General features: G+C 46.3%; 1 protein-coding gene across 1 annotated transcript; it reads right to left on the bottom strand.

The window, feature by feature from the left end:
• Positions 1-860: 860 nt before the first annotated feature.
• Positions 861-27,260, bottom strand: TRAPPC4 (trafficking protein particle complex subunit 4). Its single transcript, XM_040325427.1, has 5 exons — positions 27,038-27,260; positions 15,624-15,798; positions 12,597-12,700; positions 10,462-10,588; positions 861-943 (listed from the first exon to the last, which is right to left on the bottom strand). Exons 1-5 carry the CDS (start codon positions 27,210-27,212, stop codon positions 865-867), a joined length of 660 nt encoding a protein of 219 aa, XP_040181361.1. The 5' UTR covers positions 27,213-27,260; the 3' UTR covers positions 861-864.
• Between the last annotated feature and the right edge of the window lie 229 nt (positions 27,261-27,489).

Below are 27,489 nucleotides of genomic sequence, written 5' to 3'. Positions count from 1 at the left end.
TTTCTTTGTATTGCTTCATTTATGTGAAATCCCTGGTGTTCCGCCCAGTCCCTCTGCTTTCCTATTAAAATCTGACCACGCCAAGGCCCCTTTCACACAGGCTTTCCAATCAGGTCCACCTATCAATTTGTCAGGCAGACCCGATCCCAGCCTCCATTCACTGCTATTGAGTGGCAGATGTCAGCGGTGACATGTCTGCTCACACCCGCTACTATCAGATCCGATCTGTGAAACCCAGACGGATGGTGACCCCATTTTCCATCCATCTGGCAGATTGGCTGAAAACGGACAGGCAGCCCGTTTTCATACGATCCCCCCATAGAGGAGAGCGAGGGGTTCTGACGGGTCCATCTCAGCACAGTAAGCGGAGACAGACCCGTCACCCACCAGCTCAGTGGGGGGGGGGGGAATCAGCAGATCGATCCCGAGCATGGTCGAGCTGTGCTGAGAACTCAGCCTCACTTTGGGCAAGTACACTCTACTCATTATTGGGAAGCCATTGCATAGAAATTGGAAGAGGCTGAAAAGACATCAGTAGCACCGAGATGAGAAAAGAAAGCAAAAAAATAAAGGACGGCCAAACTTGGATTTAGAAACAAAAACTTTTGAATATGAATATATTTTTTATTTTTAAATACTTTAAACACAGCTACATATTTCAGCATTTCAATTGAACATACTCAACCCTTATTATTTCAGTATGATCCACCCACCGGACATTAGTAAACTTTACAATATATACAAGCAAGGCAGTGTGCAACCTTCACCCAGCATGAAACGTGAAATGTGACTTCACACTCCACATACCAGCACATGGCTCCAGCTCTGTCCTGCACGCTCTTCTTATTTACTGACTTTCAAAGGCTAGGAACTGGCTCCAAATGTTCCCGCTTTCTCCGATATTTCCAAAGCAGACTTCAAGTTCTGGTCAAACAATTCACACCTAAAAAAATAAATAAACACATTAGTTGACAGTAGAGGCAAAAACTCACCTAGAAGCTTTTCCTCCTGGCAGAAAGAAAAAAAGACTGACGCATGTAAAAGTGTCTAAAGCTTTTACACGTTTACAGGGGCCCAGAACTTGGGCGTTAAAGGGGTTGTAAAAGGTACAATTTTTTCCCTAAATAGCTTCCTTTACCTCAGTGCAGTCCTCCTTCACTTACCTCATCCTTCCATTTTGCTTTTAAATGCCCTTATTTCTTCTGAGAAATCCTCACTTCCTGTTCTTCTGCCTGTAACTCCACACAGTAATGCAAGGCTTTCTCCCTGGTGTGTGGGGGGGAGTTGTCTGCGGACATTACAGTGGGGGGAGGATGTCTGCGGACATTACAGTGGGGGGGAGGATGTCTGCGGACATTACAGTGGGGGGGAGGATGTCTGCGGACATTACAGTGGGGGGGAGGATGTCTGCGGACATTACAGTGGGGGGGGGGGAGGATGTCTGCGGACATTACAGTGGGGGGGGGGAGGATGTCTGCGGACATTACAGTGGGGGGGGGGAGGGAGGATGTCTGCGGATATTACAGTGGGGGGGGAGGATGTCTGCGGATATTACAGTGGGGGGGGAGGATGTCTGCGGATATTACAGTGGGGGGGGAGGATGTCTGCGGATATTACAGTGGGGGGGGAGGATGTCTGCGGATATTACAGTGGGGGGGAGGATGTCTGCGGATATTACAGTGGGGGGGGAGGATGTCTGCGGATATTACAGTGGGGGGGGAGGATGTCTGCGGATATTACAGTGGGGGGGGAGGATGTCTGCGGATATTACAGTGGGGGGGGGGGAGGATGTCTGCGGATATTACAGTGGGGGGGGGGAGGATGTCTGCGGATATTACAGTGGGGGGGGGAGGATGTCTGCGGATATTACAGTGGGGGGGGAGGATGTCTGCGGATATTACAGTGGGGGGGGGGAGGATGTCTGCGGATATTACAGTGGGGGGGGGGGGGAGGATGTCTGCGGATATTACAGTGGGGGGGGGGGAGGATGTCTGCGGATATTACAGTGGGGGGGGGAGGATGTCTGCGGATATTACAGTGGGGGGGAGGATGTCTGCGGATATTACAGTGGGGGGGGGGAGGATGTCTGCGGATATTACAGTGGGGGGGGGGAGGATGTCTGCGGACATTACAATGGGGGGGAGGATGTCTGCGGACATTACAGTAGGGACTATATATGGCAATAATTCGAAAAATGTATGCGCGTTATAATTAATCGAAATTAGTCGATTAATGGAACATGAAAATTTTAATCAGCAACAGTCCTACTTTAAACAAAGCAAAAACATTTCAAGTACTCCTGTGGAGAGCAATAGCTTACAAATCGAACAAGAACAAGCAATTAAAAAGCAGAAACTATATAAAATAGGATGATTTTAATGCAAGATTTGGCTCCACGGCAGATTTTAGTAACATTAGAAATAAATCATGAATGGTTCAATGAAATGGATTTGCATGAAATGATTCCAGTGGATTGTGATCTTATTTCATCGCAAAGTCCACCCATGATAGTTAATTCTGCTAATAATTAACCACCACAGCCATCAACAAGCATGTCTCTTTTTACCTGTCAGCACAAAGAGCCGGGTTATGTAGTCACAGGTCATAGATAAGAATAGCAGACACCCCACAGCTAAAGGGGTGTACACGGCATGAACACTGACTAGCATTCAACGGATATCAATTTTAGATGTTCTGAACGTTAAAAGATTCCCATGTGAATAGTTCAATATACACTTCTGTATTTATATATACTTCTGTATTTGTCAGCTACTATGTCAAGCTGTGCAGACTCAATCAATGGATGCAGAATTCAGACTGCACTGTGCCACCGACTCCAATCACTTTGCTTGGCAGAGGGCAGGCTGAATGGTCTTCTGCCTCCACCAGATTAGGACTCTTCAGCAGCTTGGTTGGCTACATTGTGATGATGCAATTTGCACGCATGCGCACAGGAGTCACATAGTTACAACAAAGAGCCATGCTGTAAATGTATGCCGAGCTGCACATGCTTGGGCTGACAGGCAGAAGGGTTTATGACAAAAGCGACCAATGGTGTGGCTTGTCATAAAAAAATATTTTATGTTTAATTCTGCCTTAAAGCGGTTGTAAACCTCCTTTTGTAAGTTGTACCTATAGGTAAGCCTAGAATAAGGTACTGTAAATATCTCCCAATAGTGCGCCTGTTAGGAGAGATTTACTGTGCCGATGATGTAATCTGCGAATGCGCGATGAAGCAACTGCCAACAGAGACGTTTCTTCAGGCAAGTGTGCCTTGACTGGCGGCTCCTGCGCATGCATGGAAGTGACATCACTCGGACTCTGGCCAGTCACAGAGCCAGAGTCCATGGCCCCCGAAAGGAAGATAGGCGAAGACGGATCTGCCCTTCATTCGGGACAACACAAACAATAAAAAAGATAAAGGATTTCACTTTTTCCACCATAAAAACTGTCCAACTCAATTGAAAAACAAACTGAAATCTTTTATGGGTGAGTAAAACTAAAAAACGAAAATAGGGTTGCAAAAGTGTGTACACCCTTAAACTAATACTTTGTTGAAGCATCCTTTGGTTTTATTACAGCAAACAGTCTTTTGGGGTATGAGTCTATCGAGGGAGGGAGGTAAAGTAAAAATAAATGACTAACTCAAGGTAAATAGGAGTCAGTACACACTTCCATCATTTAATTACTTAAGGACCGAGGCTCTTTTTTGAGATTTGTTGTTAAAAAGTTAAAAATAATTTTTTCCCGCTAGAAAATTACCTAGAACCCCCAAACATTATATATATTTTTTTTCCAGACACCCTAGAGCATGGGTGCTCAACCTGTGGCTCTCCAGCTGTTGCAAAACTACAATTCCCATAATGCCTCAGCCTTTGGGAGACATGCTTGTACCTGTCAGCGGCTTGCAATGCCTCATGGGAATTGTAGTTCCGCAACAGCTGGAGAGCCACAGGTTGAGCACCCATGCCCTAGAGAATAAAAGTCGTTGCAATACTTCATCTCACATCGTATTTGCGCAGCGGTCTTACAAATGAAATAAAAAAAACACAAAAAAAACACAATTTATATTGTGAAAGATAATGGTATGCAGAGTAAATAGATATCCAACATGTCACGCTTTAAAATTGCGCCCGCTTGTGGAATGGCAACAAACTTTGACACTCAAAAATCTCCTTCAGCAACGTTTAAAAATTTCTACAGGTTACCAGTTTTGAGTTAAAGAGGAGATCTAAGGCTACAATTATAATATATATATATATATATATATATATATATATATATAAAATAATAATTTTGGGTCACTTGTATTCCTATTATAAGGAATGTAAACATCCCTTGTAATAAAAAAATAAATAAAAAACACGCTTTAAGACTATTGGATAGAAGGGGCATTTGACGACGCTTCCGTGATCCAATGTTATAGAGCCGAGTGGGGGCCATCTTTCTCTCATTCAGCATCCAGCCTCAGTCTCCGCTGCGACTGACGGCTCCAGTAAGCGGTGGAGACGACCCTCTCCCACCCTGATAAAAGTGATCCCGGGACGAATCCGCCATAGAGACCACTTTCATCAGAAAGAGGACCGCCCGCCGTTGAAGAAAATACTGGAGTTATGGCAGCTATCTGCTGCCGTAACCCCAGTATTCAACGTCAAAGTACCCACGTATAATGACGGTGGCTGGTCCGGAAATGGTAAAATGCCTTTGATTAACCCAAAATAAAGTTCAACTGTTCTAGTAGGTCTTTCCTGACATTTTCTTAGTCAAATCCTACAGCAAAAGCCATGGTCCTGCTCCCAAAGCATCAGAGGGATCTCATTGTTAAAAGTGTATCAGTCAGGCAAATGGTACAAAAGAATTTCCAAGGCATTAGATATCCCATGGAACACAGCGAGGACAGTCATCATCAAGTGGAGAAAATATGGCCCAACAGTGACATTACCAAGAACTGGACGTCCCTCCAAAATTGAGGAAAAAACTAGAAGAAAAATGGTCAGGGAGGCTGCAAGAGGCCTACAGTAACATTAAAAAGGAGCTGCAGGAATATTTGCCATGTACTGGCTTTGTGGTAACAATTTCCCGTATTCTTCATATGTCTGGGCAATGGGGTAGAGTAGTAAGATCGAAGCCTTAAGAAAAACATCCAAGCCCGATCAAATTTTGTAAAAGCCCATCTGAAGGCATCGGAAAAGCATGTGGGAAAAAATTGTTATGGTCTGATGAAACCAAGGCTGAACTTTTTGGCCATAATTACAAAATATGTGTGGCGCAAAAATAATACTGTATATCACCTAAGAAACACCATACCCACAGTGAAGCATGGTGGTGGCAGCATCATGCTTTGGGGCTGTTTTTCTTCAGCTGGAACAAGGGCCTTAGAAAAGGTGAAGGGAATTATGAACAATTCCAAATACCAAAGAAAAGATGTGGAGTGATACTGGACTTTGGTAGCCACTAGTAGACCAAAAATGAAAGGAAGAGAGCACTCAATACAAATTAAAAATCTAAAATGTATGACAACATTATAAAAATCACTTAAAATCATGTACATCCATCATCTACCCACATGGGACGATACCATATGTACACTATATGTACTTACCTTTCTTGAATCCATTTCATGATTTTAAGTGGTTTTTATTTTGGTTGTCCCGATACCGAGTATTTGCGGGAGTACTTGCACTCCCGCAAATGCCCCCGATGCCTGAATAGAATACTTGACCCCCCCCCCCCCCGCATACCGCAAAGCCGCCGCTGCTGCGTTAATCAGCGTGCGGGGAACATTACAGGCAGCTTTCGTTTGAATAGCTGTATTCCCCGCCGCGTATAGACACTCCCCCTTGCTCGGGATTGGACAGATCCCCTTGCTCAGGATTGGACTGATTTGTCCAATCCCGAGCAAGGGGGGAGTGTCTATGCACGGAAAGGAATGGACAGCTATTCAAACGAAAGTTGCCTGTAATGTTCCCCGCACACTGATTAATGCGGCAGTGGCGGCGGCGGCATCATCATCTACTAGGTATGGGGGACATGGCTGGATATATGTGGGGGGGACACGGCTGGATATATGTGGGGGGGACACGGCTGCAATATATGTGGGGGGGGGACACGGCTGCAATATATGTGGGGGGGGACACGGCTGCAATATATGTGGGGGGGGACACGGCTGCAATATATGTGGGGGGGACACGGCTGCAATATATGTGGGGGGGGGGGGACACGGCCGGATATATGTGGGGGGGGGGGGGACACGGCCGGATATATGTGGGGGGGGGGGGACATGGCCGGATATATGTGGGGGGGGGGGACACGGCCGGATATATGTGGGGGGGGGGGACACGGCCGGATGTGGGGGGGGGGACACGGCCGGATATATGTGGGGGGGGGGACACGGCCGGATATATGTGGGGGGGGGGGGGGGACACGGCCGGATATATGTGGGGGGGGGGGACACGGCCGGATATATGTGGGGGGGGGGGGGACACGGCCGGATATATGTGGGGGGGACACGGCCGGATATATGTGGGGGGGGGGACACGGCCGGATATATGTGGGGGGGGGGGGACACGGCCGGATATATGTGGGGGGGACACGGCCGGATATATGTGGGGGGGGGGGGACACGGCCGGATACAGGGAGTGCAGAATTATTAGGCAAGTTGTATTTTTGAGGATTAATTTTATTATTGAACAACAACCATGTTCTCAATGAACCCAAAAAACTCATTAATATCAAAGCTGAATATTTTTGGAAGTAGTTTTTAGTTTGTTTTTAGTTTTAGCTATTTTAGGGGGATATCTGTGTGTGCAGGTGACTATTACTGTGCATAATTATTAGGCAACTTAACAAAAAACAAATATATACCCATTTCAATTATTTATTTTTACCAGTGAAACCAATATAACATCTCAACATTCACAAATATACATTTCTGACATTCAAAAACAAAACAAAAACAAATCAGTGACCAATATAGCCACCTTTCTTTGCAAGGACACTCAAAAGCCTGCCATCCATGGATTCTGTCAGTGTTTTGATCTGTTCACCATCAACATTGCGTGCAGCAGCAACTGCAGCCTCCCAGACACTGTTCAGAGAGGTGTACTGTTTTCCCTCCTTGTAAATCTCACATTTGATGATGGACCACAGGTTCTCAATGGGGTTCAGATCAGGTGAACAAGGAGGCCATGTCATTAGTTTTTCTTCTTTTATACCCTTTCTTGCCAGCCACGCTGTGGAGTACTTGGACGCGTGTGATGGAGCATTGTCCTGCATGAAAATCATGTTTTTCTTGAAGGATGCAGACTTCTTCCTGTACCACTGCTTGAAGAAGGTGTCTTCCAGAAACTGGCAGTAGGACTGGGAGTTGAGCTTGACATCATCCTCAACCCGAAAAGGCCCCACAAGCTCATCTTTGATGATACCAGCCCAAACCAGTACTCCACCACCACCTTGCTGGCGTCTGAGTCGGACTGGAGCTCTCTGCCCTTTACCAATCCAGCCACGGGCCCATCCATCTGGCCCATCAAGACTCACTCTCATTTCATCAGTCCATAAAACCTTAGAAAAATCAGTCTTGAGATATTTCTTGGCCCAGTCTTGACGTTTCAGCTTGTGTGTCTTGTTCAGTGGTGGTCGTCTTTCAGCCTTTCTTACCTTGGCCATGTCTCTGAGTATTGCACACCTTGTGCTTTTGGGCACTCCAGTGATGTTGCAGCTCTGAAATATGGCCAAACTGGTGGCAAGTGGCATCTTGGCAGCTGCACGCTTGACTTTTCTCAGTTCATGGGCAGTTATTTTGCGCCTTGGTTTTTCCACAGGCTTCTTGCGACCCTGTAGACTATTTTGAATGAAACGCTTGATTGTTCGATGATCACGCTTCAGAAGCTTTGCAATTTTAAGAGTGCTGCATCCCTCTGCAAGATATCTCACTATATTTGACTTTTCTGAGCCTGTCAAGTCCTTCTTTTGACCCATTTTGCCAAAGGAAAGGAAGTTGCCTAATAATTATGCACACCTGATATAGGGTGTTGATGTCATTAGACCACACACCTTCTCATTACAGAGATGCACATCACCTAATATGCTTAATTGGTAGTAGGCTTTCGAGCCTATACAGCTTGGAGTAAGACAACATGCATAAAGAGGATGATGTGGTCAAAATACTAATTTGCCTAATAATTCTGCACTCCCTGTATATGTGGGGGGGGGGGGACACGGCCGGATATATGTGGGGGGGGACACGGCCGGATATATGTGGGGGGGGGGGGGGGGGACACGGCCCGGATATATGTGGGGGGGGGGACACGGCCGGATATATGTGGGGGGGGGACACGGCCGGATATATGTGGGGGGGGGGACACGGCCGGATATATGTGGGGGGGGGACACGGCCGGATATATGTGGGGGGGGGGGGGGACACGGCCGGATATATGTGGGGGGGGGGACACGGCCGGATATATGTGTGGGGGGGGGGGGGGACCGGCCGGATATATGGGGGGGGGGGGGGACACGGCCGGATATATGTGTGGGGGGGGGGGACACGGCCGGATATATGTGGGGGGGGGGGGACACGGCCGGATATATGTGGGGGGGACACGGCCGGATATATGTGGGGGGGGGACACGGCCGGATATATGTGGGGGGGGGGGACACGGCCGGATATATGTGGGGGGGGGGGGACACGGCCGGATATATGTGGGGGGGGGGGGACACGGCCGGATATATGTGGGGGGGGACACGGCCGGATATATGTGGGGGGGACACGGCCGGATATATGTGGGGGGGGGACACGGCCGGATATATGTGGGGGGGGACACGGCCGGATATATGTGGGGGGGACACGGCCGGATATATGTGGGGGGGACACGGCCGGATATATGTGGGGGGGGACACGGCCGGATATATGTGGGGGGGACACGGCCGGATATATGTGGGGGGGACACGGCCGGATATATGTGGGGGGGGGGGGACACGGCCGGATATATGTGGGGGGGGACACGGCCGGATATATGTGGGGGGGACACGGCCGGATATATGTGGGGGGGACACGGCCGGATATATGTGGGGGGGACACGGCCGGATATATGTGGGGGGGACACGGCCGGATATATGTGGGGGGGACACGGCCGGATATATGTGGGGGGGACACGGCCGGATATATGTGGGGGGGACACGGCCGGATATATGTGGGGGGACACGGCTGGATATATGTGGGGGGACACATTTAAAAAAAAAAGTATCGGTATTGGCGAGTACATGAAAAAAAAGTATCGGCACTTGTACTCGGTCCTAAAAAAGTGGTATCGGGACAACCCTAGTTTTTATAATATTGCCATTTTAGTCTATTGAGTGCGCTTTTCCTTTCATTTTTGGAACTTCATGTTTCAGCATGACAACGACCCAAAGCATACATACAAATCAACAAAGGCATGGCTTCACCAGAAGAACGTTTTGGAATGGCCCAGCCAGAGCCCAGTCCTGAATCCCATTAAAAATCTGTGGGGTAATCTGAAGAGGGCTGTGCACAAGAGACGCCCTCGCAATCTGACAGATTTGGAGTGTTTTGGCAAAGAAGAGTGGGCAAATATTGGCAAGTCAAGATGAGCCATGCTGATCGACTCATACCCAAAAAGACTGAGTGCTGTAATAAAATCAAAAAAGGCGTTTCAACAAAATATTAATCCTCTTGTATTTTATTGTAACTGTATTGTCTCCCTTTTATATTGTAAAGTGCTGTAAAATTCTGAATAATAATAAGTTGATGGGTGTGCACACTTTTGCAACCCTATTTTAGTTGTTACTTTCCTCCACCTAAAAAGATTTCAGTCTGTTCAACCGAGTTGTACAGTTTATAGGTCACATTAAAAGGTTCCGAAATGATTCTTTGTCTAATTTTTTTTACATCACAGAAATCTGACATTTTAACAGGGGGTGCATAGACTTTTGTATATATATATATATATACATATATACATATATATATATATATATATATATATATATATATATACATACACACACATATATACATACATACACTCGAGTCAGTGTACCTGAAATTGACAGGCTGCGGGCGTACATTGTTTAAAAGTTGCAGTGTCCTCCTGGTCCCATCCATGATGGGCGTTTCTCAGCAGACACAGTTCCACCAATCACAGATGTCTTTTCAGCCTCGGACAAGAGGACGTCTGATTGGCGGAACACTGCACACAGCGTCTGCTGGCAAACGGAGTCCGAGGATGAGAGAACGTTCGTGATAGGCGGAACTGTGTCTGCTGAGAAACGGAAGGGACCAGGAGGAGACCGCAATTTTTAAACAATGAATGGACGCCCGCAACCTGTCAATTTCAGGTACACTGACTCGGGCACAGTGAGGGTGCAATGGGCAAAGTGAGGCATGCAAATGGGCATTGTTGACCCTCTTTTCCGCTTACAGCAACTACTGCAAATAATTCTTACCTAATGGGCATTTCCAGGGAGTAAAATGGATTCTTGAGCGCATAGTCAGAATACAGTTCATAAATTTTGCGTAGTAAAGCATCTACGCCAGCCTGGCGTGGATCAGACAAAACCATAAATTTTATACCTGAAGAGAAGGAATGGATAGTAAAACAAACAAGTACATGTTGCAAACAAAAAGTCAGCAAATACAGCATATATGGATATTGGACAATAAACTGAGCTCCAGGTATACTTGAACACACCTCTAATCTTTAACCCCTTAACGCACGGACAGGCAGATGGGCGTATATATACGTCCTTGCCTTCTAGCGGGTGGGGGGTCCGATCGGGACCCCCTCCGCTGCATGCGGATTCCCTCGGGGAGCGATCCGGGACGACGGCGCGGCTATTGGTTTATAGCCTCCCCCTCGTGATCGCTCCCCGGAGCTGAAGAACGGGGAGAGCCATATGTAAACACGGCTTCCCCGTGCTTCACTGTGGCGGCTGCATCGATCGCGTCATCCCTTTTATAGGGAGACTCGATCGATGACGTCAGTCCTACAGCCACACCCCCCTACAGTTGTAAACACACACTAGGTGAAACGGAACTCCTACAGCGCCCCCTGTGGTTAACTCCCAAACTGCAACTGTCATTTTCACAATAAACAATGCAATTTAAATGCATTTTTTGCTGTGAAAATGACAATGATCCCAAAAATGTGTCAAAATTGTCCGAAGTGTCCGCCATAATGTCGCAGTCACAAAAAAAAAAAAAAAAAAAAAAAAAAAAAACGCTGATCGCCGCCATTAGTAGTAAAAAAAAAAAAAATTAAGAAAAATGCAATAAAATTATCCCCTATTTTGTAAACGCTATAAATTTTGCGCAAACCAATCGATAAGCGCTTATTGCAATTTTTTTTACCAAAAATAGGTAGAAGAATACGTATCGGCCTAAACTGAGGAAAATAATTTTTTTTTATATGTTTTTGGGGGATATTATAGCAAAAAGTAAAAAATATTGAATTTTTTTCAAAATTGTCGCTCTATTTTTGTTTATAGCGCAAAAAATAATAACCGCAGAGGTGATCAAATACCACCAAAACAAAGCTCTATTTGTGGGGAAAAAAGGACGCCAATTTTGTTTGGGAGCCACGTCGCACGACCGCGCAATTGTCTGTTAAAGCGACGCAGTGCCGAATCGCAAAACCTGGCCTGGGCATTTAGCTGCAAAATGCTCCGGGGCTTAAGTGGTTAATACATCATTTAAATGTATTTTGCGAATACAAGTGGTGAGCCTGACCTGCTATCAACCTGTTGTGTCCCTGTACAGCAGGGCTGGTGTGTGAAAGGAATAAACAGCAAACAGAGCCAGTCAGCATGCAGATACAGTGGGGAAATTTGATCCTCTGCAGGTTTTGTAAGTTTGCCCACTTAAGAAATGAAGGGTCTATAATTTTATATCATAGGTGTATTTTAAACGATAAAGACAGAATAGTAACCAAAAATCCATAAAAAACACATGATATAAATGTTATAAATTGAGTTGCAGTTCAGGGAGTAAAATAAGTATTTGATCCCCAAGCAAAACATGACTTAGTACTTGGTGGAGAAACTCTTGTTGTAAAGCACAGAGGCAAGATATTTCTTGTAGTTGGTGACCAGGTTTGCACACATCTCAGCAGTGTCAGCCTGTAATGCAGGGCGCAGGGGCGCCGGCGCCGCCACCCCCCCCCCCCCCATGCTTCCAGCCCCCTAATCTACATGCGTGGGCAACAACTAGTAAAGTAGTGAGTGTACAGCTTGTATAACAGTGTAAATGAGGTAGGGATGTGTGAACTAATAAAGGGGAGAATTAAGTTTTAGACGTGGTTCTACTGTTGGTCATTTTTTGGCTGGACAGTCAGCTCCGAATCCAGTACTGTACTTTATGTACGCTATGTTTTTTATCCTACATTGTCACAGTGTATCTCTTGTACCTCTGCTAAACTCAATAAAATGTTTTTGGATTTAAAAAAAAAAAAAAAAAAAAAAAAAAAAGTAGTATGAGATATACTAAATATTTCCAGCTCCGATATTCCTCAGTCACAAAGGGCGGATACATTACTGGAAAGCAAAAAAATAATAAAACACATGCCACCAACAAAACCACTTACCTGTTAGAGTTTGATAGCAGTGCAGTTTGAATGTATCCGTTTCCAGCATTTCAATCCCAGAGCTTCCTGGCTCTGGAGAGAGTTGGGATCCGATAGCAAATAGCCTGGAAAACAAGATAGAAGCTTAGATTCATATGCGTTCAGATTGGTAAACACAGATTTCAAAGCTGTAAGTGAAACTGTAACAGGGAAAGATGAAATCCTCTCCCAAAGCTGTGTAAATCTGAGGACAGGATGGACAAAAATACAAAGCATTTGGTAAAAGATCTCCGTGTTCATTTATTCATCTGTATGCCTGGAGGACAGCTCAATTGGTAAAGGTTTATGTGGCTTCTGCAGCGTTTTACTAAACCAATACGCTGCAATACTAGAAGAGTTCTATGTAGTCCTATTATGTTGTCTGGATTACCACTTGGATACATTTGCATGCGTCAGCCAGTATATAACACTAAAGTTGTATAACAGGGGAGGAATACTGCCTCATGTTGGCTAGGTGCCTCCCATGGTTACACTTAAAGCGGAGTTCCGGACACAATTTCACTTTTTAAATATAAATACCCCTGTAATACACAAGCTTAATGTATTCTAGTAAAGTTAGTCTGTAAACTAAGGTCCGTTTTATTAGGTTGTTACAGCATTTAGACACTTTATAAAAATAGAAATTGACTGGGGCCATCTTAAGTGTGGGCATCATGAAGCCAGACTGTATGACTTCCTGGATTTCAGCCTTGCAGATCTCGCACATGCTCAGTGCTGCACAAGCAGTGTCAGATCAGGTTTCAGCACCTGTACTGTCCAAGTCACATGATTCTTTGAGACTGGGGAGTGCACAGACTCCTGGAAAGTTACACCCACTACATTCCCAGGAGTCTGTGCGGTGCATTAAGCACCTAGGTGCAGGAAGTGGGAAGATTAACTATTCTGCCTAGCAACAACACTTTGAAGGCATCTAAAAAAAAAAAAAAATTTGTAAAGGACTAATGACATTTTTTAAAAACTACTGATGTAATGTTATATTTATGGGTGGAACTCCACTTTAAGCCTGCCATACATTATACAATTTCCTTTAGTTTTACCTTCATCTATGTAGTAGAAGGGCCTGCCTGATTGTATACACAATGAAAGGGTTTATGTTTAAACCTCATATTATATGATTTTGGTATCTCTAAAAGGAAAATTCTATAATGTATGGCCAGCCTTAAGCCTCATACACACGGTCGGACTTCTATCGGACAAATCCGTGGATCTTTGTCCAAAGGGCGTTGTCCATGAACTTGTTCGGCATACAGACGGCAGAACATTTTCAGCCAACATACACCAAACCACGTGGTTTTTCAGCTCTTTACTGCCACCCTTTGGGCAACGTCTGCTATTGTTGTCTGATGTTTAGCATTGGTTCGGAGTTGTTTGTACTTTGGATTTTAGTCTGACGGATTTGTGTACACATGATCTGACGGAACAGTGAGAATAACGTCCTTGCAGGATGTCGCCAATTTACAAGCCGACCTCAATGCTCTGTCTAATTGGGTGACTGAGTGGCAGATGAGGTTTAATGTAGATAAATGTAAAGTTATGCACTTGGGGAATAAGAATATGCATGCATCATACATACTAGGGGGAGTACAACTGGGGGGGGTCTGTAGTGGAGAAGGATCTTGGGGTCTTGGTAAATCATAAGCTCAATAATAACATGCAATGCCAAGCTGCGGTTTCCAAAGCGAGCAAAGTCCTTTCTTGTATTAAGAGAGGTATGGACTCCAGAGAGAGATATATAATTTTGCCCCTGTACAAATCATTAGTAAGACCTCATCTGGAATATGCACTTCAGTTTTGGGCACCAGTTCTCAAAAAAGGACATCGGGGAACTGGAGAAAGTGCAGAGAAGGGCAACCAAACTGATAAGAGGCATGGAGGAGCTCAGCTATGAGGAAAGATTAGAGGAACTAAATTTATTCACTCTTGAGAAGAGTAGAATTAGGGGGGATATGATCAACATGTACAAATATATAAGGGGTCCATACAGTGAACTTGGTGTTGAGTTATTCACTTTACGGTCAACACTGAGGACAAGGGGGCACTCTTTACGCCTAGAGGAAAAGAGATATCACCTCCAAATACGGAAAGGTTTTTTCACAGTAAGAGCTGTGAAAATGTGGAACAGACTCCCTCCAGAGGTGGTTCTGGCCAGCTCAGTAGATTACTTTAAGGCAGGCCTGGATACTTTCCTAAATGTACATAAAATAATTGAGTACTAAGATTTGTAGGTAAAGTTGATCCAGGGTAAATCCGATTGCCTCTCGGGGGATCAGGAAGGATTTTTTTCCCCTGCTGTAGCAAATTGGATCATGCTCTGCTGGGGTTTTTTGCCTTCCTCTGGATCAACTGTGGGTATGGAGTTGGGTGTATAGGATTGTACTGTGTTTATTTTTTGTGGTTGAACTGGATGGACTTGTGTCTTTTTTCAACCTGACTAACTATGTAAGACATTTGTTGTCAGACAAATTGAGAGCATGAACATCCAACATTTCTTTTGTTGGGAATTCCGACAACAATTGTCCGATGGAGCATACAGACGCTCGGATTGTCCGACAAAACACATCTGTCGGACAATTGTTTTGGAATATCCGATCATATGTACAGGCCTTTACACTACAGCTGCAATCTAACTAAACCAGCATACATAGCCAATATCTTCCTGGATCAAGAACCCTCCCTCCGGTCACATCATTGGGTTTTTCTACTACAGATCATTTAGAAGCCACACAAGGGCAGGTGGTCTTCAATCAAATGGCTCCTCTGGATTAAAAAAAGTTTGAAATTACTTCCCCCCCCCCCCCCCCCCCCCCCCCCCCCCCCCCCCCCCCCCCCCCCGAGCAAAATGTGCGTTACTCTCTATCTCTACATCTTCCTTACTCCCCAATATTCTATAATAATGTAAAAAAAATCAAATAAAAACACAAATTGTATCAAAGCTTAACTGGGTGAAGGTAACATGGTAAACATGCGTGTCTCAATGCAGCAACTCACGAGTGAAACATGGATGCCAACATCAGCTTCTCATTGGATGAAAGACGGGGTCGCCCAAAGCGGATGGAAAGCGGATAGTTGGAGGGGTTTCCCAGAAATTCCAGAACTTCCTTTCCATCTGCTGTGCATCTTCCACTTACATCAATGCCATTGATAGAGAGCACAGAGTGTCCAACTATATGGGATTATAAAACATAAGAGACACAATTATTACTAAACAAATCTCATAGAGGAGATGATAAAACAAGATAAGTCACACACACCAAGTACATTTCCTTTAGTAAAGTGGTAGAAAATAACAGCTGAGATGTAATAAGACGACAATAGGGAATAGACACAATCAGCTCACAAATGGAAAATAAAATGACCCAAGGGGTTTTTACAATTCGGCACTGCGTTGCTTTAACAGACAATTGCGCGGTCGTGCGACGTGGCTCCCAAACAAAATTGACGTCCTTTTTTCCCTACAAATAGAGCTTTCTTTTGGTGGTATTTGATCACCTCTGCGGTTTTAATTTTTTGCGCTATAAACAAAAATAGAGCGACAATTTTGAAAAAAATGCAATATTTTTTACTTTTTGCTATAATAAATATCCCCCAAAAACATATCTAAAAAAAATGTTTTTCCTCAGTTTAGGCCGATACGTATTCTTCTACCTATTTTTGGTAAAAAAAAAAAAATCAAAAAAAAAATCGCAATAAGCGTTTATCGATTGGTTTGCAGAACATTTATAGCGTTTACAAAATAGGGGATAGTTTTTTTTTTTTTTTTTTTTTACTACTAATGGCGGCGATCAGCGATTTTTTTCATGACTGCGACATTATGGCGGACACTTCGGACAATTTTGACACATTTTTGGGACCATTGTCATTTTCACAGCAAAAAAATGCATTTAAATTGCATTGTTTATTGTGAAAATGACAGTTGCAGTTTGGGAGTTAACCACAAGGGGGTGCTGTAGGAGTTAGGGTTCACCTAGTGTGTGTTTACAACTGTAGGGGGGTGTGGCTGTAGGACTGACGTCATCGATCGAGTCTCCCTATAAAAGGGATCACTTGATCGATGCAGCCGCCACAGTGAAGCCGTGTTTACATACGACTCTCCCTGTTCTTCAGCTCCGGGGAGCGATCGCGACGGGGCGGCTAGAAACGAATAGCCGCGCCGTCGTCCCGGATCGCTCCTGAAGCCACGGGGACCGCCGCAGGTACCGGGGGGGGGGGGGGGGGGACCCCCGACCCACGTCTAGGCAGGCACGTTGATGTGCCTGTCCGTGCCATTCTGCCGACGTAAATGTACATGCGGCAGTCCGGAAGTGGTTAAACCTCAAAAAAAAAAAAAAAAAAACACACGACACTTTCAGCTAGGGTTGCATCGATACAGGCATCTGTGCCAATACTAAGCATTTGTACCAGTACTCATGCAAATGCTTCAATACCTAAAACTGATACTTTCAAGCTCTGCTCCTTCAGCTGTCAGCAGGATTCCCCCACCGACAGTTGAAATGTAAAAAAAAAAAAAAAGAAAGCCGCAATTATCCATCGTTAAGGAGGTGGCGGCCCCGCTCCCTAACAACTGATGACTCATTCAGCCATCAGTGGGGTTCCTCCATTGACAGCTGAAGTGTAAACAAAGTCTGGCAATTGGAGCTGTAAAAAAATAAATAAAAAAATAGCAGCCAAACAATGTTTATCAACATTATTGCTCAGCCACTGAAACAGATGGTTTCTTTTTGTGTCTGTTTCTTCATCTACAGATCAAAGAGATGAGCTTCAAACTGCAAATTAAGTCAGTTTAACCACTTCAGCTCTGGAGTGTTTACCAGGCCAATTTTTTGCGATACGGCACTGCGCCGTTTTAACTGACAATTGCGCGGTCGTGGGACCCCATACACCAGGGCTCGACAAATCCCGGTCGCCATGGCGACTAGAAATAGCATCCTGGCGACTTGGCTTGGAAGGTGGGCAAAAAAAAAAAAAAAAGCTCTTCCTTGTGTGAGCTGGCACCATCTGGTGGTGGCCGTTGGTATTACAAGTTAAGCATTATAAGTTCAACAGCAATTCTAATGTCATTTTTCACTGTCATCTTCTTCCCTCTAATTAGAACCCCCAAACATTATATATATTTTTTATTTTAACACCCTAGAGAATAAAATGGCGATCGTTGCAATACTTTCTGTCACGCCGTATTTGCGCAGCGGTCTTACAAGCGCACTTTTTTGGGAAAAAATTACACTTTTTTTAATGACAAAAATAAGACAACAGTAAAGATATCCCCATTTTTTTTAATATTATGAAAGACAATATTACGCCGAGTAAATTGATACCCAACATGTCACGCTTCAAAATTGCGTCCGCTCGTGGAATGCCGACAAACTTTTACCCTTTAAAATCTTCATAGGCGACGTTTAAAAAAAATTCAAGTTAGTCTTACCGGTAACTTGTTTTCCAGAAGTCTTTCAGGACAGCACCTTGAGATATGGTGACTCCTCCCACTCCATCAGGAAACACCTTCTTTCCAATCTTTTAAAAGGGAGGTCCTTCCTTGTACCAGTCAGTTGTAATAGAGAAAAACCTCCGGCCCCGGCTGGAACACAAACACATACGTTAGTCACAGCATAGTTCATTTAACACTCATAGGGCGGGTCGTTGCTGTCCTGAAAGACTTCTGGAAAACAAGTTACCGGTAAGACTAACTTGAATTTTCCCGAGGCGTCTTTCAGGACAGCACCTTGAGAGGATAACAGAGACTTACTACCTTAGGACGGGACGACAGCTTGTAGGACCTTCCTGCCAAAAGCCTGATCACTGGCCGAGGTGAGGTCCAATCTATAATGTCGCACAAACGTGTGAAAACTTGTCCACGTCGCTGCCCTGCAGATTTGCTCTGGCGTGGCACCAGCTCTTTCTGCCCATGAAGTTGCAAGAGCTCTGGTTGAATGGACATTAACCCCTTCTGGTGGGGTCAGGTCTGCCTGTAAATAAGCCTCCCGGATAGCCAGCTTCAGCCACCTAGCTAGGGTCCCCTTAGATGCCTGTTGGCCCTTTTTGATACCCCAAAGAGGACAAATAAAGCATCCGAGCGTCTGAACGGACCTGTTATCTCCAAATAACCTAATAAAGTCCGCCCTGACATCCAACATGTGAAAAAATAATTCCTTCTCTCCCGAAGGACTAGAACAAAAGCTGGGAAGGACAATGTCCTGTAAACGATTTGCCTTAGAAGCTACCTTTGGCAAAAACTTAGGGTCAGTTTTAAGCACTACCCTATCCGTAAATAAACATAAATAAGGCTCCTTAATAGACAGGGCCTGTAATTCGCTGATCCTACGTGCCGAGGTAATAGCGATCAAAAACAAAGTTTTTAGGGTAACATTCCTAAGCGATGCTTCCCCTAAGGGTTCAAACGGCTTGTTTGCCAGGGATCTAAGTACCACTGAGAGCTCCCACTTCGGGAACCCCTGTAACCGTAGTGGTCTGGATCTCGTGAGAGACCTAAAAAACCTACCCACTAAGGGTTCTGTGGCCACAGGCCTCTCAAGAACACTGCCGAGTGCGGATACCTGCACCTTTAGGGTACTGATAGCTAAGCCTTTATCTGCCCCTTCCTGTAAAAACTCCAAGATGGAACTTTAAATCCCTAGGGTCCTGGCCCGCTGAGCTACACCATGTGGAAAATACCTTCCAAACCTTGGCATAGATAGCTCGGGTCACTTTTTTCCTACTGTTAAGTAAGGTGGAAACTAGACGGTCAGAAAACCCCTTATTTTTAAGATTTCTCTCTCAGAAGCCACGCTGCCAAGGAAAGTCGTGCCACTTCCGGAGTGAGAGACGGGGCCCTGTGCTAGAAGATCCCGCCTGAGGGGCAGGTGCCAACAAGGTTCGGCTGCCATCGTCAGGAGCGTCGCGAACCATGCTCTTCTGGGCCAAAACGGGGCGATGAGGATGACCGGGACCCTTTCCTTCTGGACCTTTCTCAGAACCAAGGGAATTAGCTGAAACGGGGGGGAAGGCAAAGCAAAGGCGAAATTCCCAGGGATTCGCCAGAGCATCCACCCCTAGGGAGCCATCCCCCTGGCTCAGAGAAAAAGAAACTTTCCTACCTGGGAGTTCTCCTTCGAGGCGAACAAGTCCACCTCTGGCAGACCCCATCTGTCGGTGATCTGTAGGAAAACCTCTGGATTCAGGGGACCACTCTGATTCCCGAACCTGGTGTCTGCTTAGAAAGTCCGCCACCCGGTTTAGTGATTCTTTCAGATGTAGGGCCCGTCAGGGAAAGTAAGTTGCTTTCTACCCAGAGCAGGATTTCTGTGGCAAGGGACTGAAGCATCCGGCTTCTCGTACCCCCTGTCTGTTTAAGTAGGCTACCACCGTGGAGTTGTCTGTCAAAATCTGAACATGGCGACCCGTAGGTGTGGAGCAAAGCCCACTAGGGCCAGGGCGACTGCTTTCAGTTCCCTCCAATTTGAGGAACGCAGGGATTCCTCCTTTAGCAATTTCCCTGAGTGAACCTTTCGTCTAAGTGCGCTCCCCATCCCAGGCGCTGGCATCCGTGGTAAGCTCTTTTCCACTGGGAAGAACCATTCCAGACCTTCCACAAGCACTCTCTGATTTTGCCACCAGTATAGGGATCTCTTTACACTGGCTGGAATCTTCACCTGGGAGTCAAGAGCATGGGATCACAAGCCCAATTCCCTGAACAAAAAAGCCTGCAGGGGTCTGAAATGCAATCTCGCCCACTGGACGGCTGGCATGGTGGAAGTCAAGACTCCCAGTGCTGCCATAACCTGCCTGACTGTTAGTGTCTGGTGGGCCTGCAACAACCGAACGGAATCTAAGACCTTGGTTGTCTTTTCCAAAGGGAGAAATATTCTCCGGCATAGTGAATTCACCTGGAATCCCAGAAAAACGAATCTCCTGTGAGGGTACTAGGGCGGACTTCTGAAGATTTAAGATCCAGCCCAGGGATTCCAAGCGACTTCGTGCCCGAGACAGATCTGCCAACAACCTCTCTTTCGAGGGGCAAAGAAGAGGAGGTCGTCCAGGTAGGGGATGACCTGTATCCCCTAAGCCGCAAAGGTGCTAAGGCCCTCTGCCAGCACCCTTGGTGAAGATCCGGGGTGATGATTGAGAGCCCGAAGGGGAGGGCCCTGTATTGGAAATGCTGCACTGTGCCCTCCAACTCTACACTAGCCTGAGAAACCTCTGCCGACTTTGGGGGATATAGGAATGTGTACTACGCGTCCCTCAGGTCTATCGATGCATGAAGCAACCTGGCGTCAGAAGATTCCTGATGGAAAATATCGAATCCATCTTGAATCTTCTCGTACTTTACACATCTGTTTAGAGGTTTTAAGTTCAGGATTAGCCTGATTTTCCTGTGGGCTTTCTTATTAGGAAGACATGAGAGTAAAACCCCCTGCCCTGGTCTACCAGAGGAACCTGGATTAATACTCCCTGCTGTCGAAGCTCCGACAGGGAGGACTTTAAAGCCAATGCCTCTCACTGGATCTCTTGGGGTCTGAGTTACCAAAAATCTTGTTGGTGGGGCCTCCGAGAACTCTATAGTGTAACCCTGGGCGATAGTGGTCAGAATGTACCGGTTTGTCTGACACTGCCGACCACTGCGGAAGGAAATTCTCACAACCTTCCCGCCTACCCTTGGGGCTGAGTCATTGCGGCTTGTTGGTTTGCGCCAGGAGGATAGAAAAGGACTCCCTTACCTTTACCCTTCTGCGCTGACCAACCTCTCTTTCCCTGTGGCCCTTTACCCTTATTTTGCTGCTTATGGGCCCGAAAAAAAACGCTTAGGGGGAGGATTTTTCGCTTTTACTGGGAAAGCCTTTTTCTTATCTGCCGTCCTGTCCAGGATACTAATCTAGTTCAGGGCCGAACAGCTAGGTCTCCCGAGAACGGGATTCCACATAATTTACTTTTGGACGCATGCGTCTCCTGGCCAGGTCTTGAGCCAAAGGGCCCTCCTGGCTGCGTTGGCTAAGGCTGCGGACCTGGCAGAAAATTTAATCGCCTCGGCATCTGCCATATAGGCAACTGCTGCAGCTATGGTGGAAAAAGAATCCAAAATATCCTGTTTCGGGGAATCTGCCTCAATATGTGCTTTAAGCTGATCCACCCAATATTCCAGGTTACGAGCCACGCAAGTGGTAGCCATGGCTGGTTTCAGATTGATCAAAATAGACTGCCAGGCTTTCTTAAGGAGAAGATCCATACGCTTATCCATAGGATCTTTGAGCAGACCCATGTCCTCAAAGGACAAGTCCCGTGGAACGCCGAGAGACCTGCGAAAAGGCTGCATCCAGCTTTGGAACTTGTTCCAGATAGCTGATGGATCTTCTCCAAAAGGAAAGCGTCTTTTGTGGGACTTTGGAAAAAAAAGGGTTTTTTCTCCGGCTCCAGCCATTCCGTAGAATAGTCTCAGAAATAAATGAATGTACCGGGAAGGTACGACCCTTGGGCTCGCAGAGACCAGCATACATTCGATCGTGCAAACTTAGGTCCCCTCTTCTCCTCACCCAGTCCTAAGGTAGCGTAAATGGCTATAAGGAGATTGTCCACCTCCTCTAAGGAAAGCTTAAACTTTGCGGAAGACCCCCGTTTCCTCCTCAGTCTCCGATTCCCCCACTAGAGGGGTCCTGAGGTTGCCCCTAAAGATACCTCCTCGAAGACCGAGGGCCCAGAAGATAATACTACCACCTCCCTCGGGAAGACTGCAGAGGTGGACGGCTGAGTAGAGGGGGTGGTAGTAGAAGTCAGGGATTCCCTAACTGACTGGAATGAGGCCAGTAAACTCGCTTTTAATGGAAGAGGACTAACATCCTCTCTAATAGAAGCTGACTCTTCCGGCACTACTGCCGCGATGCATGCTTTGCACCAAGGTTTCTTCCAGTCCTCCCCCATTTAGTCCTGCACGCCAGGACACCTTCTCTTAGCATCCGCTTTGACCTAAGGAAACGGGCGAGAAGAAAAACAATAAAGGGGTCCGGAATGAGACTCGGTCTCAGACAAGAAAAGGAACCCCCCCCATTCACCAGGTGCGCCAGGAAGGAAAGTGACCACTACCTGCGTCCTGACAGGCCCCCATGCCACTGGGGGGAAAAATAAGGAGACCGAGAGAGAGAAACATAAGACCCCCTCACCCCTAAGGAAGACAGACTCATGTTACTGCTTCCCGCCGAGGTCCTGCTGGTGCCAGTGCCTGTTCCACTCGCTGCATCTTCTGCGTTCTCCATAGCAGAAACGACAGCGCTTACTCCTGTGGCATGTGTACGCGCTCCCTGGACTCCTAAAGCGCCGCTGCGCCGGACCAGGAAGCGGAAAATAGGCCCCAGCGTCCGCCCCTTGCCCCTCCTCCCGGTCGCGCCGGAAGTGACGCGCGTCTCCGGAGCCTGGCTCCGCCAAAATGGCGGCGCCCCGCGCACGCAGGGAATCGAATGCCAGGCCCCAGATTTGCTGGCTCCACTGAGCACGGGAATGAGAGGAGCCTGAATACCATCACCGCCGCGCGGGTGGCACAGGAGAGCGGACAGTCTCCGCGACGAATCGCCGCAAAAGAAAAAGAAAGGTAGGAGTACAAAAAAAGAGTCCGACTTTCAGGAGCTCCCTGAGATATCAGACTCCCTCCTAAAAGATGCCCCCTCCGGAGGAGGAAACACAAAAACTGACTGGTACAAGGGGACCTCCCTTTTAAAAGATTGGAAAGAAGGTGTTTCCTGATGGAGTGGGAGGAGTCACCATATCTCAAGGTGCTGTCCTGAAAGACGCCTCGGGAAAATTCTACAGGTTGCATGTTTTGAGTTACAGAGGAGGTCTAGGGCTAGAATTATTGCTCTCGCTCTACCAATCGCAGCGATACCTCACATGTGTGGTTTGAACACTGTTTACATATGCGGGCGCTGCTCACGTATGTGTTCGCTTCTGCGCGCAAGCTCGTCGGGACACGTTTTCTGGCTCCTAACTTTTTTAGCTGGCTCCTAGATTTAAAGTATAATTTGTCAAACCCTCGTCGTACACAAATAAAACGTATGCCCATTTTTCCCACCCACAAATAGAGCTCTCTTTTGGCGGCATTTGATCACCTCTGTGGTTCTTATTCTTTGCCCTAGAACAAAGGATGACTGACAATTTGGAAAAAAAAAAAAAAGGAAAAATATATATATATATATTTTTTTTTAATGCAATAGATGTATGTGATCCAGGCCCATAAAGGGAAAAATATATTGTCATGGAGTGCCAACCCTATGTCAGAAATAGAAAGGGAATTGGGTAAAGGATCTGGCATTACGCGGTCACCTCCAGACATATAAGAGTACTAGTAAATATTAAATGTTTTATTATAAGATAATCAAAAACACATAAGCATAGAACACACACAGAGGGGATATTGATGCCCCCTTAAATAAAAGCCACAGTTGTTCTACAGATAGAGATATATAGGAGATTCAGTCACCCTATTGTATAAAAAGGTTGAGAATGTTTTCTTGCATCCCATATGGAGACATCTTATACCATGGTTGATGTCTGGGGTTCAACTCTGGTTGTATTTGTTTATATTTATTTTTGGGGGGTTATCCACAATGCCCCTTTCAAACCATTATATATTTGTTACTTTATCAGATGCGAAACTTTAGGGGTTTTCCGTGTGCCATGTGGGGGTCCTTGCTGCGACATGAACCTATATTGTCTGATCTCCCCTTTATCTGGAAGTCACGGATGGCTAAAAAGGTAGCCATTACTATTGACACCATATAACACTTATACTATACGCCCCCTTCCATTCCCCCCCCCCCCCTTTTTTTGCACCCTCCTACACCCTATGAGGCAACTGAATACACTGAAATACACCAAGTCATTATGTGTTTATGTTTTATTCAAACTACAGACTTGTAACGTATTTCAATACAAGCCTTGAAGAAGCCGATAGTTTAGAAATTGGGAAACTGGTCAGCTATGTTACTGTAACTACCATGTCTGACTTGTAGAATAACTTTTTATTTAAGCCCTCTTCCACACAGGCGGACTCCAGCTCAGCAGGAGATGTCTCCTCCGCTGAGCCGGCGGATCACACAAGTCCCTCTCTGCTCACTGAGAGGGGAGATCTGATTAAAACAGACAGCATGTCCGTTTTCATCAAATCTTACCGATCCGATCTGGACGGATGGGGACGTATCGCCATCAGTCCGATTTTGGCAGACATGTCTCCCCTGAATCCAACGCTCCATAGGACTGCATGGAGCGCGGCCAGTCAAAACTGACAGGCATAAAAGGTAAAAAGTTATTTCTACACGGCGAGTTTCACTGGTATAAGCAACCATTTTTACTAAATGAAACTGATTCAGTGCATTTTGTTGTGATTTATCTGTGGCTAATCACAGCTAATCCACATGGTACAAGTGAATGGCCACAGCTAAGCACATGGTACAGAAGGGCTGCGATTGGCCCTGCCTGTACCAAGTGATCACTGTGTCCAATCACTGCTAGAAACACAATTGTACACAATAAATGCCATGAAAAGATGCCATCCATTGTTTACAATTGCCATGTGATCTGCTGTGATTGGTCACAGCAATCACATAGTACCAGCAGCGTGCCGGTACACTGACCAGTCATCAGCCGAGTCCAGTGGACACAGCCGTGACAGCATCGTTGCCCCGGTTCCGGTGTGATGTCCGCCCAGATGACAAAGTTCCTGTCCAGTCGTCATTTGACAATAGGCTGGGAGGAGAAGAGGTTAAACATTTAACCCCCTTTGCTCCCAGAGCTGTTTTTGTGTTTTTTGTGTACAATTTTATTTTATTTTTTTAAACTATGGCCCTAAAGATTACATAAAACCCTCAAAACATCATATATTTGGTGAAAGCAGAGACCCTAGAAAATAAAATGGTGAAAGGACCGTAAGAATTTGCCCATTTAAATACCAGGACATTTTTTGCGAAACGGCACTACATCTCTTTAACTGACAATTCCAGAAATTAGAGCTTTCTTTTGGTGGTATTTGCTCCCTCTGCGGTTTTTATTATTTGCTCTATAACAAAAAATAAAAAAAAATAAAAAAAAAATAAAAAAGAAGAAGAAGACGACCGACAATTTGGAAGAAAATAAACAATATATTTTACTTTTTGCTATATTACATATGCCAATTTATTTTGTTGTTTAAACTACATTTTTTTCATCAGGTTTCGGCCAATATATTCTTCTACATATTTTTAGGGAAAAAAATTAAAATATCGCAAATAAGTGTATATTGATGGTTTGCGTAAAAAAGTTATAGCGTCTACAAATAGGGAATATATTTATGCGTTTTTATTTTTTGTTATAGTAATGGCGGCGACTGCGACATTGCGGCAGACCGATCAGACAATTTTGACACTTTTTTTTAGGACACACCGACATTCAATACAGCGATCAGTGCTAAAAACTAGCCACTTATTACTGTAAAAAAATGTCACTGGCAGCAAAGGGGTTAACACTAGGGGGGAAACAAGGGGTTCAATGTATGTTTCTAACTGTGGTGGGATGGGACTGACTGGAGGATTAGACCGATCACTGTTCCTAATCAGTAGAAACAGCAGATCAGTCTCTCCTCCCCTGACAGAACAGACATCTGTCAATGTATCATCATGGGTGACTGGCTGGCTGGCACACGCATCAGTTCTGGCGGTGTGCCCCCTAGAGCTCTTAAAGTGGCCAATGTGCCATGAGGGCGATTTGCCCAGGAAAGCCAACCTGCTGCAGTACAGCTAAGGCTCCCAGTCTCAAAAGGGAGTTGTCAGGGGTTTATTTAGATGCTGGATATCTCACCAAAGAGAGCGGGCGACGGGCGGGGAGGGCAGAAGATGGGTGGGGAGGGCAGGGAGGTCGCACAATGGGCAGGAGGGCAGTAGATGGGCAGGGAGGTCGGACGACGGGCAGGAAGGCAGTAGATGGGCAGGGAAAGCAGACGATGAGCAGGACGGCAGTAGATGGGCAGGGAGGTCAGACAATGGGCAGTAGATGGGCAGGGAGGTCGGACGGTGGGCAGGAGGGCAGTAGATGGGCAGGGAGGTCGGACGACGGGCAGGAAGGCAGTAGATGGGTGGGGAAAGCAGACGATGAGCAGGACGGCAGTAGATGGGCAGGAGGGCAGTAGATGGGCAGGGAGGTCAGACGATGGGCAGTAGATGGGCAGGGAGGTCGGACGGTGGGCAGTAGATGGGCAGGGAGGTCGGACGATGGGCAGGAGGGCAGTAGATGGGCAGGGAGGTCGGACGATGAGCAGGAGGGCAGTAGATGGGCAGGGAGGTCAGTAGATGGGCAGGGAGGCAGTAGATGGGCGGGGCAAGTGGACGATGAGCAGGAGGGCAGTAGATGGGCAGGGAGGGCAGACGATGATGGGCGTCCTCCTCCCCCTCCAGGCTCACCTCGGATGTTGTCTCTCTGACCGAACGACACCAACACCCGATCGTCATGTACTTTGAGAACGAAGTCCAGCGGGTAGCTGAAGGTCTTCTCGGTCTCGGCTCGGGGGTTCTGGTTGTCCAGCTGGTAGATGAGTCCTCCAGCCTTGTTCACCACATATACACTGAAGATCGCCATCTTCCTGGAGGAGCCCGGTCACGTGACATGAGCTGGGGGGCGTGTCCCGGAAGGGAGGATGACGGGAAATGTAGTTCTCTCCTTAGTATTGGATGTGAGGGGAGGAGAGAGCATCCATTGCGCATGCTCTTCACAGCATCATCTTCGGTGAAAGATAACGCTCCTATTTTACACGTGACATTTTCTCTAATGTAAAGTGTAGGCCGATGACCCGCTTATAGCAGCATGCTGAAAGGGAAGTCAGGACCTATGTGTATCTTAATGGCTCCAGGTCCCT

The sequence above is a fragment of the Rana temporaria genome, chromosome 10 (assembly GCF_905171775.1).
Source record: "Rana temporaria chromosome 10, aRanTem1.1, whole genome shotgun sequence".
Classification (NCBI taxonomy): Eukaryota; Metazoa; Chordata; class Amphibia; order Anura; family Ranidae; genus Rana; species Rana temporaria.
Note: the sequence above shows the minus strand (reverse complement) of the source record. Positions and strands in the feature narration are given on the sequence as shown.